The sequence below is a fragment of the Dromiciops gliroides genome, chromosome 3 (genome assembly GCF_019393635.1).
Source record: "Dromiciops gliroides isolate mDroGli1 chromosome 3, mDroGli1.pri, whole genome shotgun sequence".
In the NCBI taxonomy this organism is placed as follows: Eukaryota; Metazoa; Chordata; class Mammalia; order Microbiotheria; family Microbiotheriidae; genus Dromiciops; species Dromiciops gliroides.
This window is the reverse complement of record NC_057863.1, coordinates 332077835-332097714: the sequence shown is the minus strand read 5'-3', so window position 1 is coordinate 332097714 and position 19880 is coordinate 332077835. Positions and strand designations below refer to the sequence as shown.

The 19880-nt window shown below is 37.6% G+C and overlaps 1 protein-coding gene across 1 annotated transcript in view; it reads right to left on the bottom strand.

Annotated features, from left to right (window-relative positions):
- STXBP5L (syntaxin binding protein 5L) overlaps positions 1-19880 on the bottom strand; it is a 421799-nt gene that overhangs the window by 318057 nt on the left and 83862 nt on the right. Inside the window, 1 exon segment of the mRNA XM_043992879.1 lies at positions 6915-7012. Coding sequence (XP_043848814.1) covers positions 6915-7012 — 98 coding nt within the window.

Here is a 19880-nt window from a genome sequence, read left to right as displayed (position 1 = left end):
GGCTATTCTCCAGCTGATGGGTACTGACTCTTTCCCCAGGTGTTTGCTACTCAGAAGGTTGTGCTATAAATACTTTTGTACATATTAGTCTGTCTTCTGTCTTTGTCTTCTTTGCAGTATATGACTAATATTATTACTGGTGCATAGGGTATGTACTAACTTTGGAGGTTTAGTCCCTACCAACTTTATAATAGTGCATCTGTCTTCTAATAGGCCCTACGTACAACATTTTTTTTTGTCATCTCTGCCATTCTGATAGATATGAGATGGAACTTCAAAGTTGTTTAATTTACATATCTTTCATTATAAGTGATTTGGAGGATTTTTATATGGTGGTTAATAGCTTACATTGCTTCCTTTGAAAATTGTCTATGTATAACCTTTGACCTATGGGGAATGGCTTTTCTTATATATATAGCATACAGCTCTCAAGATCTACCTTTGAGGATCCAAATAGAGCCAGTAACCCAGGACTCTAAGTAGGGGAATGATTAGATTCTGTGGTTAGAGACAAGGGAAAGTTGAACAATCTTAATTCAGCTTACAGTAGTGAGCTAGGGCTGCACCCAAATAAAAGTTTATTTAATATTTATATTTTATTAATTTAATATTTATTTATAAGAATAAATTAACCTATATAAAGAAGCCATAGAATAAAGGGTTACAGACTCAGTGGAGGTCTTTTCCACATGGCATAAATGGAAGAGGTGACTAGACCTTTAAGAATGAGCAGGTATTGAATCTTCCAGAAGAGAGGCAAAGATAAGAAGAGCACTTTCTAATGAGTCAATGCATGCATGCAGGCCTCTAAGATAGATGGAAGAAGTTAGAAGGGAGGCAAAGATCTAAAGTCTATAGGTAGGTAGCTTTGAGACCTAGATCGGGAGTTTAGAAATGCAAGATAGGATTTTTTAAAGCAATGGTCTGAAAATGAAGTGCCCCAAAATGACTGAACTAGAAAACTAAATGACAAAAGTTCCTAAGTGGGCTTAGCCTCACATGTGCCAGAATAAGAGCTAGCTGGGAAGTAGATTTCAGAAAGCTGATAAAGGTTACTCAAGTGAACAAGTTCCATAGCAATAGACCTCAGACCAAGTTGAGAGAAAGAATGTTAACCAGGAGGGAGCTAAGGAGAGTGGCAAATGTTCTGTAGCTGGTAGAGGACCAATATTAAGGAGTAAGAACCTTCATAAACTATGAAGTATTAAGGTGTTTTTTCATCTGTTACTAACTTTCTTTGCTTCCCATTGTATGTTTCCCAAGTGTGCTTCATAATGAACCTTGTTTAAATACCTAACAGCTTAGTCTATGATCATGGTATAGCAAAATGGTTACAGCAAAGGAAAGAATGTAGCCTTCCTGTTGAAAACCTACTCTAGGATTAAAGCACCTTGCTAAACAAGAGGTTTGAAACCTGAAGGGGAGATCAATGTGCTAAGACTTACTCTTGGCAGTAGAAAAAAGAGTGATGAAGAGGGTTGCAGGTGTCTGCTGTTTCCCTTGGCACCATGATGGTATTGAAGACTGATGTGAACTTGAGATGCATTTAGGGAGGCATAACACACAGGAATAATGACGTGCAAGAGTCCCATTGCCCTCTGCCTGGGGGAGACCACCTCTGAAGCTTTACATTCACTTCCCAGTGGCATATTTTAGGAAGGAGTTTGATAGAGTAGAGTGTGTCAAAAAAGGACAACCAGGATGATAAATGGTCTTGAGTTTATCCATGTGAGAATCAGGTGAAAACATTTGGAATATTTAATCTACAAAAGAGAAGGTCTGGGAGTTGAGGAGACATGATACCATCTTCAAGTATTTGAAAGGCTGTTGGGTGGAAGAGATTAGATTTGCTCAGTTTAGCCCAAGGGAACAGAATTAGGAACAATATAGAATGTATAAAGAAACAAATTTAGGCTTCAAACAAGAAGAAACTTCCTGGCAATTTGAACAATTCAAAACTGGAAAAGACTGCCTTGGGGAGGAGCAGATCCCTCTCATTGGGTCTTCAAGTGTGTTGTAATAGGGACTCTTTTATTAGATATTAGCTAGACTAGAGGGCCAATGGGGCCACTCTCAAATTCTGAAATTTTGCATGATTTTAATGGGAAAGCTATGGTTAATAAACTCCTTCATATCTCCAGATAATTTTGCCCTCCATTTGATATTCCCTTCTCTAATCATTTCTATTAATCAAGATACCTCCCTTCCCTTTAAATCTGCCTTAAAATGTGTATCCTTTCCAAAAGCTTTCCTTCATTAACCTTGTTTGCTTAAGTCAATTCTTATTTTGTAACTCCTATTGACTTATTCTGTTTGCTACTTTAAAAATCTATACTGGTTTACATGATGCTTTGTAAATCTTAGTTTCAGTTTGTATTTCCTCTATTTTAATGTAAGTTCCTTCAGAAATGAAATCATGTTTTAATTTGCCTTTTCTTTCTATAGAATTTAATACCCCTCAGTATAATAAGCACTCTAATAATCTTGTTAAGCATCTACTTCTTTCTCTAAAAACTGCATGCAAACCAGACTACTCTATGGTTTCTTGTTATAGGAATCCATACATAAATTCCACATAAGAACATAGGACTCATATATAATTGTTTATCCTTTTCTCAGCATTAAATAGGAAATAGATTTCCATCAATGGTCTTTATTCATGTAAGTTTTTCATGAGAGTGTGATGGGGGCTTGTGCCAGTAACTCTTGGCAGGAAAAAAGCCCAGTAAAACAAATGTCCACTGTAAATATTACCTTTCCCTTTGATACTTCAGTTGTTACTTTCCATCTTTTAGTCTGTCTATATATATCTCTAGGGAGAGAATCAGCTATCAAAGATATTTATAGTGGCCTCCAAAGGGTTTTTGGATTTCTGTCGCCATTTTCCCTATGTTTCTTTCTATATTCTTCCTTCTATCCTGTAAACTTTTTGTTTCTTCTCAATTTCTTCCAAAATCTTGGATTTACATTTGTATATAATCAAGAGGCCTTTAGAGATATTAACACCCTATTTTATACATTATCTCGCTGGATTTTCATGATAACCATGTGAGAAAAGTGAAATATACATCACAATGAAAGAAAGAGAATATGAAAGACGGGAAGATGCTCAAGGAGGTTCTAAGACTTTCCCCTGACACAACTAGTAAGCAGAAAAATGTGGACCAGGAAGGGGCAGCTAGGTGGCAAAGTGGATAAAGCACTGGCCCTGGATTCAGGAGGACCTGAGTTTAAATCCGGCCTCAGACACTTGACATTTACTAGCTGTGTGACCCTGGGCAAGTCACTTAACCCCCATTGCCCCACAAAAAAAACAAAAAAAAATGTGGACCAGGACCCCAGCTTAAAACTTTTAGTTTAGTGCTCTCTCCTCTCTATCATGTTCCCTTACCAAACTAATCATTGAACTTGTTGATCAAGGATACTAACCCCAATATTTTAGAGATCACTGGCTGTCAGTTCTACTTGAGGGCATAAAAGTTTCAAGGATTAACCAAGCACTCTTGTACTAATAGCTCTATAAAATAAGTCAAAAATCAATTTATTTAGTCTTCATAGTTCTTGGCTGGGGGTTTCTCAGAAGGAAAATAGCTTGATTTGTGCTATAGATAAATCTTCCTAAAGCTCTACTTTATGCATGTCACTCCCTAACTCAAAAATCTTCAATGGTTTACTAGGTCTGTATACCAAAGAGATCATAAAAAGGGGAAAAGGACCCACATGTACAAAAACATTTATAGCAGCTCTCTTTGTGGTGGCAAAGAATTGGAAATTGAGGGGATGCCCATCATCAGGGAATGGCTGATCAAGTTGTGGTATATGAATGCAATGGAATACTACTGTGCTATAAGAAATGATGAGCAGGCAGATTTCAGAAAAACCTGGAAAGACTTAAGCAAACTGATGTTGAGGGAAGTGAGCAGAACAGGAGAACACCATACACAGTAACAGTAACAGTAACATTGTGTGGGCTTTTCTTAGCAATACAATGATCCAAGACATTTCCAAAGGACTCATGATAGAAAATGTTATCCACATCAAGAAAAAGAACTGTGGAACCTGAATGTAGATTGAACCATACTATTTTTCTTTTTTCTTTCTTTCTTTCTTGAGGTTTTTCCCTTTTGTTCTGATTCTTCTTTCACAACATGACTAATGTGGAAATATGTTTAATGTGATTGTACATATATAACCTGTATCATATTGCTTGCTGTTTGGGAAGGGGGGAGGGAAGAAAGGGAGTGAGAAAAACTTGGAACTAGAAATCTTATAAAAATGAATATTGAAAACTATCCTTACATGTAACTGAAAAAAAATAAAATACTATAAAGGAAAAAACAATAAAAACACTAAGTATTGTAAAGGAACTGTTATAAAAAAGAATGATGAAAAAATCTTCAATGGCTTATAGAGAATAAATTCTTTATACTCACACCCTTCATTATTATCTAGTCCCAACATACGTTTTCAACCTTACATTTCACTACTCCTTTACATGACTCCTCCCTTCTCCTGCCCTAGTAGTCGTTTCAGTTTGATCCTCCAAACAAGCCAATCTACTCAATGTTACAATTTCACTCAATCATCATCTATAAAGTTATAAAGCACTTACTAAGTTTAGGGATATATGTTAGCAATGCAGATTACACAGATAAGAGACAGTGCTTACCCTCAAATAACTTACAGATCAGTGGTACAGTGGAAAGAGCGATGAAGTTAAAACCTGGTCAGAGGACCAGGTTCAAAAGTTGCCTCTGCTACCACCTGACACCTATCAGATTGGCTAAAATGACAAAAAAGGAAGATAATAAATGTTGGAGAGGCTGTGGGAAAATTGGAACACTAATGCATTGTTGGTGGAGCTGTGAGCTGATCCAACCATTCTGGAGAGCAATTTGGAATTATGCCCAAAGGGCGATAAAGCTGTGCATACCCTTTGACCCAGCAATCCCACTTTTAGGTCTTTTGCCCAAAGAAATCATGGAAGGGGGAAAGGGACCCACATGTACAAAAATATTTATAGCTGCTCTTTACGTGGTAGCAAGGAATTGGAAGTTGAGGGGGTGCCCATCAATTGGGGAATGGCTGGACAAGTTGTGGTATATGAATACAATGGAATACTATTGTGCTGTAAGAAATGATGAGCAGGAAGAGTTCAGAGAAACCTGGAGGGTCTTACGTGAGCTGATGATGAGTGAGATGAGCAGAACCAGAAGAACATTATACACAGTATCATCAACATTGAGTGTTGACCTACTGTGATGGACTATATTCTTCTCACCAATGCAATGGTACAGAAGAGCTCCAGGGAACTCATGATAGAAGAGGATCTCCAAATCCAAGAAAAAAAAAGAAAGAAAGAACTGTGGAGTATAGATGCTGATTGAACCATATTATTTCTTTTGTTTTGGGTGCTGTTGGTTTTTTTTTTTCTTTCTATTTTGAGGTTTTGCATCACTGCTCTGATTCTTTCTCTTGTAACAGGATTAATGCAGAAATAGGATTAATGTTATTATGTGTGTATATATATATATATATATGTGTGTGTGTGTATAGAGATATATAGATATAACCTATATCAGATTACCTGCTGTCTAGGGGAGGGGGGAGGGAGGGGTGGGAGGGAGAAAAATCTGAAATTGTAAAGCATGTATAAACAAAAGTTGAGAACTATCTTTACATGTAATGGAAAAAATAAAATACCTCATACATTAAAAAAAAAAAAGTTGCCTCTGCCATCTACTCTCTGTGTGATGCTGGGCAAGGCACTGAGCTAATAATTTCCTTTCATTTGTCATATGAAAGAACTAGTCTTGCTTCCTCTAAGGGCCCATCTAGCTCTTAATCTAGAAACCTATGCACTCGGAGGCCCCTTTCAACCATAGGATTGTATGATTTGATAACACTGTCAGGAGAATGTGTTTTATCCACTTTCTAACACTGAATGTATTCACTAAGGATCCAGCCAATTGTTTGTAATTCTATTTGCCAGTAAGCATGGACTTTGGACATCCCATCTGGGTTAGCCCCATGGTATTTATCTACTTTCCACTTCTGAGGTTACCTGGTCTTTAATTCATGGAGGTCCAGAAACTAATGTTTGCCCTGATTCTCCGGTACTTCCCCCCATATCTTACCCCATGCCCTCTCTATTGCCACATTTGACCCAACATGACAATACCTTCTTCTGTGTGTGTCTAACATAAACCTATGTATGATTATATATTTAACAAATGTGCTTATGGGAATAATTATAACATGAAGGCAAAGCATAACATCTAAATGTTCAAATTTCCAGAATGATCTCTAATTTTTTAAACCAATATTTAAAGGATAAAAGCATAGAGTACCTAGGGTGACCATTCTGAAATATTCTTGGACGTAGATTTTACTTTGATCATTTGCTGCCAATAGATAACCAGCTATTGGATATTAAAGTAAAATGTTAAATTGGTTAGCAATGTACTTTCATTGCTCTTCTCCTTTTGCTCATTCTACAACCCCTTCTCTACCATCTCATTCCCCTCCCATACGCCATTCTCCCCAACCCCCAAGTTCCCATTAATAGGAATGGATTAGAATCTCACTTTTCCCTTTTACAACCTGTCAGAGCCATTAAAAAATACACAACAAGTTTATATCACTACTATAGTTGCCTTTGAATCTTCACTTTATGGGGAAAAAATGCACTTACTGAAAAGTAACTACATTTGTAACCCATACTTGAATCATCTTCAGTCAAGTAAATAATGAAAATTATAAAAACAACACAGGGGCCATTTGAAATTAGACAACTTTTTCTTTCATGAAGAATCCAGTTATATTATAATAAGGAAAATTCCACTTACCCAAATGTTTATGGGACTGTAACTGATGACAAAAATACCTATAAATTAACATAAGAGCAAGGATACATTCGTATAGCACCTGTTCTTGTCCCAATGGCCAAAATTTTCTGGACTGGATCAAAAGCTAAGGCTGTAGGCTGATAAGGAAACCCATGCCGGACCGTCTGAAAGATAGCAAATAATATAAACATTTGATTTGTAATAATTAGAAATATTATTTACACCCACATACGTATGCTTTAGGCAATTTAAACAGGATTGTTTTAATGTAATTTTAAGTCATTTACAATAGGATTAGTCATTTTATTTTACTAAAATTTATAAAACTAACTCACTTTGAGGCCCTCATCCTCTTTCCCCTGGACTACTGCAATAGCCTTCTAACTGGTCTTCTTGCACAAGTCTCTCCCTCTTCTAATCCATCTTCTACTCAGGTGCTAAGGTGATTTTTCTAAAGCACAAGCATGATTATATCATACCTTGCTCAATGAGATCTAGTGGTGCCCTCTGATTGGCATTTACAGCTCTTCATAACCTAGTCTCTTCCTTACTATTTTAGTCATTTTACACTTTACTTCCTTCCACATACTCTTTGATCCAGTTACACTGGCCTCCATGCCATTCTTTATTTTTATTTATTTATTTTTTTTGTGGGGCAATGGGGGTTAAGTGACTTGCCCAGGGTCACACAGCTAGTAAGTGTAAAGTGTCTGAGGCCAGATTTGAACTCAGGTACTCCTGAATCCAGGGCCAGTGCTTTATCCACTGCACCACCTAGCCGCCCCCCATGCCATTCTTCAAACACAACATTCCATCTTTCACTTTCATGCCTTTGCCCTCCCCATTTTCCATCCCTGGAATGCTTGGCCCACTCTCTTTCACCTCTTTGTTCCTCTGGGTTCCTTCAAGACTCAAATGAAAACTTGACTTCTAAAGGAGGCCTTTCCAAGCTCCTAGCACCTTCCCTTCCCATCCCATATTGTCCTTTGTTTGTTCTGTATAGATCTTGTGTGTACCTGATAATTTTCATGTTATCTTCCGCATAAGAAAGCTTACTCCTTTAAAACAAGGATGGTTTTTGCCTTTCTCTGAATCCCCAGTGCACAGTGTCTGAACAAAATAAATACTTAAATCCTTGCTGGCTCACCAACATAATAGATACTAAACTATGAATCTTCTAGTGTTACTTTTTAATTTTGGTGCTACCTGTACTAAATATTTTCAAAATGATTTTGTCTCTTATACCCTTGGACTCTGAGCAAAAAAAAAAAGCATACTATCTAGAATTAATAACAAATAAATGAAATAGAAGATCAACCATTCCCAGATGGCAAGTTCTTTTATGTGAGCACATCTACTAAAACTTTCTTAATGCAATGTCAAATATTGAAATGAAAAGTGAAAGATTCAAACATGCAGATTTTTTATACATGTGGCTGGCATCTCCTTTAGGTTATTCCCCTAACTTGTACTGTCACTTGGGGTTCCCAGGGAGGTGGCTACTACTTCAAGTTCTAGAGGTATCCTTTGTGGGTCTGCATTTCTACAATTAGAGTTTACAAACTCTGCAGTGTTTTATTTTTCCCATTAACAGTCTATCAGTAGTCAAAATTAACTAAAAGCAATGGTATTTATTAAAATGGCACAGTAAGGGGGGCAGCGAGGCGGCGCAGTGGATAGAGCACCAGTCCTGGAGTCAGGAGGACCTGAGTTCAAATCTGGCCTCAGACACTTAACACTTACTAGCTGTGTGACCCTGGGCAAGTCACTTAACCCCAATTGCCTGGCCAAAAAAAAAAAATTTTTTTAAAGAAAAAAAAAGAAAAAATGGCACAGTAAGAATAGTAGATATGATTACCCCACCCCACCCATGCCATAACCAGAGGCAATACAAAACCAGAAATACAGACAGCATCCATGAGAAAAGTAGGTGCAAACTGAAGAGTATCTAAAGAGCACATGTGCTCAAGGAAACAGACAACTTTGTGATCAAAGGGCTTCATTAGCTTTTCTCTCCTATGGAGCCTTCACAAACCTCCCTCTTATATACAATGGCCCTGCTGGCTGGTTTGTTCAGGTGGGCTCCCAGGGTCTGCTCCTCCTAAAAGCTTGATTCTCTGCCAGGGATAGCTCACCCTTGAGTTCAAAGATTGCTCTCTTTTCTACTGCTAGAGGTCCCACTCCTTGAAGCTACTTTCAGCATCAAGTGACTGTCTTTCTGTATCTGTGTCAATCTGGAGTGTATATCTCTGTTCTCTGCTGGATGCAGTGTATTTGACCAAGTCAAGAAGCTCTATTTCAAACTGACATGACCAAGGGAAGGGACAGAGAAAAACCCCTCCCCACCCTGAGTGATTCCCATTCAGGGGTCAGGTCCTTCTTCTACTATGACTCCTAGCCCAAACTCCTAGATTTTCAATTTGCTGGGTATATCCAGGGTTTAGCTATTTAGAGCCCCTAGGGACATGGCCAACTTTCAGCCCTATCAGTCAAATTGTCCCTTGTGACTCAGAGACATTTATACTTTTTAAAGAGATCACTCCATGTTAATATCTCAATACAATATCATATATATAATATACAATTTTATAATATATATAAATATAATATTGAACATCTGATTATCCCCAAACTTTCAAATATTTGGCATATTGTCAGCTTCGAATAGAAGAAAAGGCAAAAACAATTAAACTGTCACTAGCACTCTTGAAAATCTCAGCAGATTACTATATTAGATTTAGTGTCAGCACTATTTTCTCCTTCATGTTACCTTGTAATTACTTATGTGGGTGCATGTTTTAGCCCTTCCCCTGCTTTATGAATGCTCCTGGAGGGGCAGATGATTCTGTTTTTTATTTCGTATCCGCAGGATCTATGTGCCTAGGACATAGTTTGTTTAATTAAATAGACTTGAATTTAATCAAATAACAAGTTATTTTTTCAGGTCCTAACAGATATACTAGGAGTTTAAGAGTAAGGCACATCTGAGCACAGTCACTATTTTCAAGGAGTTTATAATCTAGTTGAGGATATAAAGCTATCCTGCCAAATAAAGAGAAAGATATTAGACAGCAATATAACGGTCAGTGGTACGTGTCAAAGCCTTAATGAAAAGGAGGAAAGCTTGGTGGGCCAAAGTTCACCCTGCAAATCATGATCATATGCAAAAGGACACCTTGGCAGGAACAGGCAGCCATTTAAGGTACCCAGGAATCTGTCTCCTGAATAGTGATTTGCTTCTCCAAAGTCGGCCCTGTTCTAGCCCATGAACTCCCATTTCTGATTCTAACCTTCTATATCCTTTATCTTGGCTTGAAAATACAGCTCAAACCTTTTTCTTTTTTTTTTCCCGAGGGACAATGAGGGTTAAGTGACTTGCCCAGGGTCACACAGCTAGTGTCAAGTGTCTTAGGCCACATTTGAACTCAGGTCCTCCTGAATCTAGGGCCAGTGCTTTATCCACAGCTCCACCTAGCTGCTACTAGCTCAAACCTTTTGATGCCATAGAATGGCTGAGGCCTATCCTGGCTGCATTGCCATGTTGGAATTAATTGGAATCAGGATATGGTCTCAGATCAAAAACATAAAGTCAAAACATTGAACGATGGAAATAACGGGTAATCGGGGTCATGTCATTGGGCTAAGATATGGAACATAGAAATAACGAATTATTGGAAGATGCATGCAGTAAATTCAAAGTAAGACTAAGAACACAGAAGAGTTGGATTAGGTCACTAAATCAAGGTCAGAACACCAGAAGTCAGTTTCAGGAGAATTGAGGGAAAAGCCATGGTATGGGCTCTTACTCTTTAACAGAGTAGGTCTGGAAGAAACAGTTCATCAGCCAAGAGAAAAGTCCCCGAGGCCCTTAAATACCTCCCTGTACATAAATGAACCTCATGGGCTAACATATGCACATTAAATCCATGTGCTTCACACTGGGTCCTGACAATGTCCTTCCACAAAATTTGTCTCCAGAGATAGACCTAATTGGAGGGAGATACATTATGATAGCATATTGAAATAAACATTTGTTAAGCACCCACATGCTGAACACTATGCTAGGTGTTGGGAGAAAGACAAAGATTACAGACAAGACATAGTTCCCTCCTCCAAGCAGCTTTTGGTGTTGAGAAATGAGATACCACTGTAGCTATCTGTAATACATAATAATATGTGGTAAATCCATTTGGAGAGTTATAAAAGTTAGGTAAGGTGTATAAGGGAAGAAGAAAGAATATTCTTCCTTTGAGGATATGACATTTGGTATAAGATTTAAAGGAAACCTGAAATTCACTAGGTAAAGACAGGGAAACTAATGCACTCCTTAGCAAAGGTACAAAGCTGTAGATCCACGAGTGATAGCTGAGGCATATACTGATGCTTCTGCTTCCCGAGTTCACTTGATTGTCCGTAACTCTTCCAATCTACTAGCTGTATCAGGATATTATTAGCTACACTGGAAATCAAGGATGTTACTAACTTCACTTTGGTTCCAATTGGCTAGGAAAACAGGTCAAGGGAAATTTGAGAATAATAACAGGGATGTTTGGATTCAATTCAAATCAACAAGGATTTATTAAGTATCTACCATGTGCTGGACACTATGTATAAAAAGACAAAAGTGAAAAGTCTCTTGCCTTCAAGGAGCTGACATATTATTGGGGGAAAAGAGCAAGTATGAAGATAATTAAATTTTTTAAATATATATAAAGTATTGAGGGAGAGATAGGGAGGGGGAAGAGAGAGAGAGAGGAGGATTAATGAAATATCTCTAACCCTATTACTGCTGCTAATAACTGCTATCAGAAAAGGTCTTGTGTAGGAAGTGGTACTTTAACTGAGCCTTGAGGGATTAGAATCCTTAGGGAACCTAAGTGCATTTCAAGTATTTATGCAAAAGGTACAAAGAAAGGAGTTGGGATGTCACACACAGCACTGGTGTGAAAGTCAAATAGAAACAGGGGCCACAAATCTGTACATAAGCATCTCTGCAGGCTACATATTGATTTAATTTTCAAATATAATATCCTCTATGGTTTTTTAAAAGTTCTATTTCTTTTGTTAAATATTTCCTTACTACATTTTAATCTGGTTCAGGCTGCACTCAGAAGTGTTTTAGGTAGTTTACGAGTTTTTAGTGTTTTATATACATTAGAAATGGCAAGTGGGCCATTTTGGCTAGATTATAGAGTGCATGAAGAAAGATAAGATGTAATAAGATTGGAAAGACAGGCTACAGTAGCCAGACTGCTATCATTTCAAGTGCCAAACGTATTTTATTTACAGTCAGTAGGGACAGTAGGAACCACTGAAGCTTATTGATCAAGATTACCATGTTCAGGCCTATGTTTCAGGAACTTCACTTAGCAGCTGTGTGGAAATTAGATTGGAGAAATGGATCAGTGGGAAACAAAATAGTAAGTCATTGCAGCAGTCCTCCAGTGAGAAGATGAAGACCTAAATAAGGTGACTATAATATCAGTGCATAAAACAGTATGGATATGAGAGATGTAATAAAAATAAAGTCAATAAGAAGTAAGGGAGAATGAAGAGTGGACAATACATTTAAAATCACGAACCTAGGGAACTAGAAATATAGTAGTGAAGTTAGTAAGAGGAGTAGGTTACGCAAGGAGAGGAAAACATAAAGAGTTCTGTTTGAGATATGAGTTTGCAATACCTATGACATCCATGTAGAGATGTCCAGGAGGCAGATGATAATGTGGTTCTGAAACTCAAGAGTCAGATGAGGGACAGATATGTTTTATTTGAATACAGATAATAATGAATCCATGGAGGCAGATGAAATCAAAAAGAGGAGTTCAGAGAAATGACTTCTAGAACTGGGAGATAAAATATGTGTATCTTTGTTGGAGAAGACTGCCTACAGTAATCTGTAGACTGAATCAGGTTAAAAGTAGATAGGCTGAGGGGGCAGCTAGGTGGCATAGTGGATAAAGCATCGGCCCTGGATTCGGGAGGTCCTGAGTTCAAATCTGGCCTCAGACACTTGACACTTACTAGCTGTGTGACCCTGGTCAAGTCACTTAACCCTCATTGCCCTGCAAAAGGAAAAAAAATGTAGCTAGGCCATTCTATATTTGGGGCATTTCAGTGCACGTAATAAAGTATGAAATCCTTCTAAAGCAAACAGCCACTAGTGGAATTACAGTGCATCCCCAGGGGAAGACAAACACACTATTCCACTACACAGTCCAGTGAGACTTGCTGCCAGTAAAGTCTATTGAGGCCATAAAATCACTATTTGGGTTTTATAATCCATGCATTTTTGTTACATATGTCCACAAAGTCTCAGACTTCCTTCCTTATGAGAGACCCATAGAATGTACTGCTAGGTGGCCAGTTTCATGCATACCTAAATGACTTCCAAAGGAGGTTGGTAGAAGGCATGAGATGCCACTGTCCTGCTTGATAGTGACTGAAAGATGGAAGGTCAGAAGGAGGCAGCTGCTGTGCTGATACAGGAGTCGAGCCCAACCCCACAGTCACCCTGACACAGATGCAGTCCCAGGAAGACCTCACCAGAGAAGGAGACCCCCAGAGCCTCTGAATCACCTGAAGCACCAGTGTTGTCTGGAACTAAGTTCACAATCTGGTGAGTGGGCTGAGCCCTGGGCAGAGGGGAGACTACAGGGGTTTATGCTGGTGCTGAGGCAGAACTTGGATTTTTCACCCCTGCTGAGAAACAGGAGGTAAGCTCAAGTACCAGTGGCCCAGGTGGGGGAGGGGCACAGGCTTATGGGAACTAACAACCACAACACACAAAGCTGGTTGATCAGCAAGTTGGTCTGGGGTCATTTACTGACCAGGGAATAGGCCAGGGAGTGAAGAACCTGATTCTCCTTAAATCATACCACCTGGGACTTAAGCTTGGGATACTGCAGCCTAGAAACAGTATCCCACTTTAAGGAGCTAAAAGTCAAGTAAAAGAAAGGCAAAATGAGCAGACAGAGAAAGGTGAGGGCCATAGAAAGTTTCTGCAGTAACAAGGAAGACCAAGGGGCACCCTCAGAGGAAGATGTCAACATCAGGGCCCCTATATCTAAAGCTTCCAAGAAAAATATGAATTGGTCTCAGGCCATAGAGGTGCTCAAAAAGGACTTTGAAGATAAAGTTAGAGGTAGAGGAAAAAATGGAAAGAGAAATCAGGGTGATGCAGGAAAGACATGAGAAAAAAAGTCAACAGCTTAAAAAGATAGTGACTGAAAGAGTAGGTATATTGTATTTTACAACTGTGTCAAATGAGTTAATAGAAATTGTGCTACCTGATCAAATCTACATTAGCTAATAGTGTTTCTTTCTAGAGGAATCCTATGGCTTTCTTCACAAAATATAGCACACCTTCTGCCTAGGTGCTGAGCTGCTAAAGAGTCTTAGAAATAAAGACTCAGGGGCAGCTAGGTGGTGCAGTGGATAAAGTACTGGCCCTGGATTCAGGAGCACCTGAGTTCAAAACCAGCCTCAGACCCTTGATACTTACTAGCTGTGTGACCCTTAGCAAGTCACTTAACCCTCACTGCCCTGCAAGAAAAGAAAGAAGGAAGGAAAGAAAAAAGGAAGGAAGGCTCAAATAAAATAGGATATGTAAAGTGCTTTGAAAACCTCAAAAAGCTATATAAATGCTAGTTATTACAGAAAAGAAAAAACGGTGCCCAGTCCAAAGATAGCAATGGTTGGTAATCAAAGTTCCTATGGTCAAAGAAGCAATTGGAAAGAGTCGGGGTCAGAAAGACATGGATTTGAGTACTGACCCTGGGCAAGTTACAGAACCTTTTTGAGCTTCATTTTCCTCTATAATACTTAAGCTAGTCCCTCCACAGGATAGTTGCAAGGATGTCCTTTGTATGTCTTAAAGTACTCTATAAGAGTAAGTTCTCATGATTAACTGAGAAATAGCAATAATAATATTATCTGGCTCATACAGATTATGTAATACTCCTTGCCACAAAGGGAATTCAGTGTTAAGAATACCTGATTTTATCTGGTGATGTTTCTTGTATCATCTAGCACAGAGGTTAACTTCTGCATGTATATTCGACATATTTCCCCACTCAATCCTGTTATGTGACCTTTTGACCTTGGCTCAAAGACCAAGTAACTCAGAACTTGGGTGTGTCTAATCTTAATTCTTATTTGTTCTGTCTGCTTTAATTTAAACATTATCTCCATATTCCAGAATCCAGTCTGGTAACCTCACTCTATTTCTAGATTTCTTCCTTATTTGACAATTTGTTTTGATATTCTTGACCTAAAATGATATCCTAATTGACACTAAACTCGACATAGTAGCTCAACAGGGAGGGCTCAAGCCTCTTTTCCTGCTAACACAATGTACACTAGAAATTCAGGAGTTCATAACAGAAAAGAGATAACAAGGTAATGGTAAAAAGAGGTTTTCTACATAAGTGAAGATGCGATACATTTGAAAGAACAGGTATTATGTAGATAGAAGGAGTGGGAAGAGCATAAGCAAAGTGACAATGGTAGAAAATTAATCTGACTATAATGGAAGGTTCATGTTGGGGAAATGAGAAAGAGATTAGAGATGAGATCAGGTAAGGTTAGGTTGTGTCTTAAAATCTAAGTTAGAAGAATTTAGACATAATATCCTAACAAATACAAAACCATCAAGTTTTAAGTAAAAGAGTAAGAGAATTAAAGTAATATTCAAAGAACATATTGGCATTAGGATATAGAATGACTTGAAGAAACATTGCTGTTGTTCCGTCACTCAGTTGTACCCTATTCTTGACCTCATAGATTATAGTATGCCCTACCCTTCTATGCTCCACTAATCTCCCCAAGTCTGTCCAAGCTCATGTTCATTGCTTCCATGACACTATCTATCCATACACTAACTAGTCATCTCATCCTCTGCCTTCCCCTTTTCCTTTTGCCTTCAACATTCCCCCAAATCAGGGTCTTTTCAAATGAGTCCTATCTTCTCATTTTATGACAAAAGTATTTAAACTTTAGCTTTAGTATTTGATCATTCAATGACTATTCAATGAATAGTCTAAATTAATTTCTTTAAGTATTGACTGAGCTGATCTCCTTGCTTTCTAAGGGACTTTCAAATCTCAAGTACCACAAATCAATTCTGTAACACTCAGCTTTCCTTATAGTACAACTCTCACATTCATACATTGCTACTAGAAAAAACATAGTTCTGACTATATGGATCTTTGTCAGCAAACTGATATCTCTGCTTTTTAGTATGCTGTCCAGATTTGTCATAGCATTCCTTCCAAGGAGCAAGTGTCTTAATTTCATGGATGCCATCACCATCTTCAGTGATCTTTGAGCCCAAGAACATAAAATCTGACACTGTTCCATTTCATTTACTTCTATTTACCAGAAATTGATGAGACCAGTTGTCAAGATCTTAGGGTTTGTTTTTTTAATTTGAAGCTCTACACCAACTTTTATACTCTCCTTTATCACCTTCATTGAGTGGCTTTTTAATTCTTCCTCACTTTCTACCAACAGTGACATTATCAGTTTATTTAAGATTGTTGATATTTATGGGGCATCTAGGTGGCACTGGCCCTGGATTGAGGAGGACCTGAGTTCAGGTCTGACCTCAGACACTTGATACTGACTAGCTGTGTGACCCTGAGCAAGTCACTTAACCCTTACTGCCCCACAAAAATAAATGAATGAATGAATGAACAAATAGATAGGTAAATGAATGAATGAATAAACAAACAAAAAACCATACATATATAAATAAGAAAGAGATTGTTGGTACCTCTCCCAGCAACCTTAATTTCAACTTTTGATTCATCCATCCTGGCATTGTGTATGATGGACTCTACACACAAATAAACAAGATGACAATATACAGGCTTGTCATATACCTTTTCCAATCTTAAACTAATCAATTGTTCCATTTTAGGTTCTAACTGTTGATCCTTGGCTCACATACAGGTTCCTCAGGAGATAAGTAAAATGATCTGGCACTCCTGTCTCTTCGAGGACTTGCCACATTTTGTTGTGATCAACACAGTCAAAGGCTTTAGTATAGTCAATGAAGCAGAAGTAGATGCTTTTCTGGAACTCCCTTGATTTCTCCATAATACAGCCAAATTTTGGCAATTTGGTCTTCAGTTCCTCTGCTTTTTTAAAAACCACCCAATTCTTCTGGTAATTCTTGGTTCACATATTGCCAAAGCCTAGCTTGCAGAATCTTAAGCATGAACTTTTTGGCATGTGAAATGAATGCAATTGTTCAGCAATTTGAACATTCTTTGGGATTTCCCTTCTTTATGATTGGGATGCATACTGATCTTTTCCAATCCAGTGGCCACTGTTGTATTTTCCAAATTTTCTGGCATATTGAGTGTAGCACTTAAACAGCATAATCTTTGAGGGTTTTAAATAACTCAGTTGTAATTCGATCACCCCCACTAACCTTATTGTTAGCAATGCTTCCTATGGCCTTCTTGAATTCATTCTCCAGGATGTCTGGCTCTAGATCAGTAACCACACCATCATGGTTACTGTTGATGTTAAGATCTTTCTTATATGGTTCTTCTGTATATTCTTGCCACCTCTTCTTAATTTATTCAATTTAAGTCTTTTAAATCCCTATAATTGTTGTCTTTTACCATGTCCATTTTTGCAGAAAATCTTCCCTTGATATCTATAATTTTCTTGAAGAGATCTCATGTCTTTCCCATTCTATTGTTTCTATGCCTTTGCATTGCCCATTTAAGAAAACTTTAACTCTCCTTAATATACTCTGGAATTCTGCATACAGCTGGTATATCTTTTCCTGTCTACTTTCCCTTTTGCCTTTCCTTCTTTCCTCAACTATTTGTAAAGTCTAATCAGATAGCTATTTTGCTTTCTTACTCTTCTTTGTCTTTGAAATTTTTTTGTCATTGTCGTTGCTTGTTTCCTATACAATATTGTGAACCTCTGTCCATAGTTCTTTAGGCACTCCATCTGCCAACTCTAATCCCTTAAATCTATTCATCATTTCAATTTCATATTCATAAAATATGTTATTTAGATCATACCTATATGGTCTGATCTATAGTCAGCTACAGATTTTGTTTTAACTGACTGTACGTAGTTTTTCAACCTTTGGCTGCAAAGTATATGAAACAGAAATAGCTACATTAAAAGAGGGATCTATTTTTTTGGTATAAGATGACTTTAGTCTTAAACATATTACATTTGAGATACTGGCAGGAAATGCATTTATATATTGCTCCAGGGGACAATAACAGGACCAGAGAAAGGAAATTGTAGGAATATAAATTTAAGGTCAATATAAGTCTATTAATTACCTAGATTATATTTCCATAATACTCTAAGGTTTACAAATGTTTTTCTCACAATGCCCCTTTGGAGCCAATCCAAAAAAAGGAATTTGCTGCTTTATGAAGGTCATTGTCACTCATGTGTTTAAGCAGAGTCTATATGACCATATGTTGGTGACATAGTGGAAGGGATTCATGCATTATATAGGGGCTAGGGCTAGATTCCCTTTAAAATCCCTTCTAACTCCAGGATTCTTGTCCAACAAACAGTTCAAAACAAAACAAAACAAAAAAGAGTGGTTAGTTTAGAGACTCAAATTTGACAGTGATCCTAAAAGAGAATAGTTGAAGCTCCAGGAGTTAATGTCAAGGATTGGCACATTAAGTAGACTGAAGGTAGAATTTGTTCTTTGTACAACATTCTCTTAACAATTATAAAGTTAGAGAAAGAATATATAGCAACATTTTCAATGAAAAAGAGGACACTGAAATAGATAAGAATTCAAAAATATTCTGAGGTTGAGGAGTATAAATTGTAAGCTCCTTGAGGGCAGGGACTCTCTTTCGACTCTTTCTGAATTCCCAACACTTATAGTGCCTAGCACATAGTAGGTGCTTAATAAATGTTTATTGATTAATTGATATATGCATAAGACAAAATACAGGATAATTTACTTAGAGAAAAACTATATCAAATAGTACTTATCATAATGCCTTGTACATAAGAGGTACTGAAATGTTCTTTGATTTATTAATAAGATACTTGGTTGAAAATGATATTTCCAACATAGTTTCAATTATTTCAACATTCATCAACCCTTGCACAGTTAAAAATCAATGACTATTTGTTGAGTTTAATTAAATTGTACCCCATTCAGAACTACCTATACCTCAGAAGATAATCTCTTCTTTTCCAAATAAAATGAGCTATCTCAACTTCTCCAAATCAGAACTTCCCTATTTTAGAATATTATTATTAGAAAAGACTTTAAAGGGTCATCTAGTCCAGTATCATACTATATGCAAGAATATCCTCAAAATCATCTGTGGCAGATGTGGCACCCAATTTCTGAACACTCTTAGAGATAGGAAACTTCACAAGTCAGCCCACCACCTTTTATCAGATAGGTCTGAAAAAATGTGGAATGGATTTTGGTTGAAAAACATTTCTATTTTGATCAAAATCCTTCACCAGATGGTTTTAGTTATGGTTACCAGAACAGCTCCCTCTATTGGAGATGACCTGAGTTCAGAAACAGATTTAGACCAGTCTTTAGAATCAGATCAACAGAAACTGCTCCCTCTGCAGGATGTTACAAACCATACCCGCGTAAAACATATAGCTCATCCAGTCCAAAGGATCTGAGTGCATGGAAGAAACTTATACCTAGGTTTGATCAGAATCTGAAGTCAGTAATTTCGCAGTTAAGGTCTATATTTAATACACATCAACCCACTTGGGCCGATGTCACTTGTCTTATGGAAATTATACTGTCCTCAAGTGAAATTGCAGATATTGTCACAGCAGCAAATTCCTTAGTAGCTTCCGGAGAAGCTTCAACAAGAATGGCCTCTCCAGGAGCCAAACTGGGATTATAACAATCCACAACAATTCCAAGAATTAAAAATGCTAGGGAAATGCTACTGAAAGGAATGGAATCCTGTTCTAAGAAATCTGACAACTTGCAAAAATTTTTTAAACTCACTCAGGAGCCTAATGAACAACCTAATAGATTTT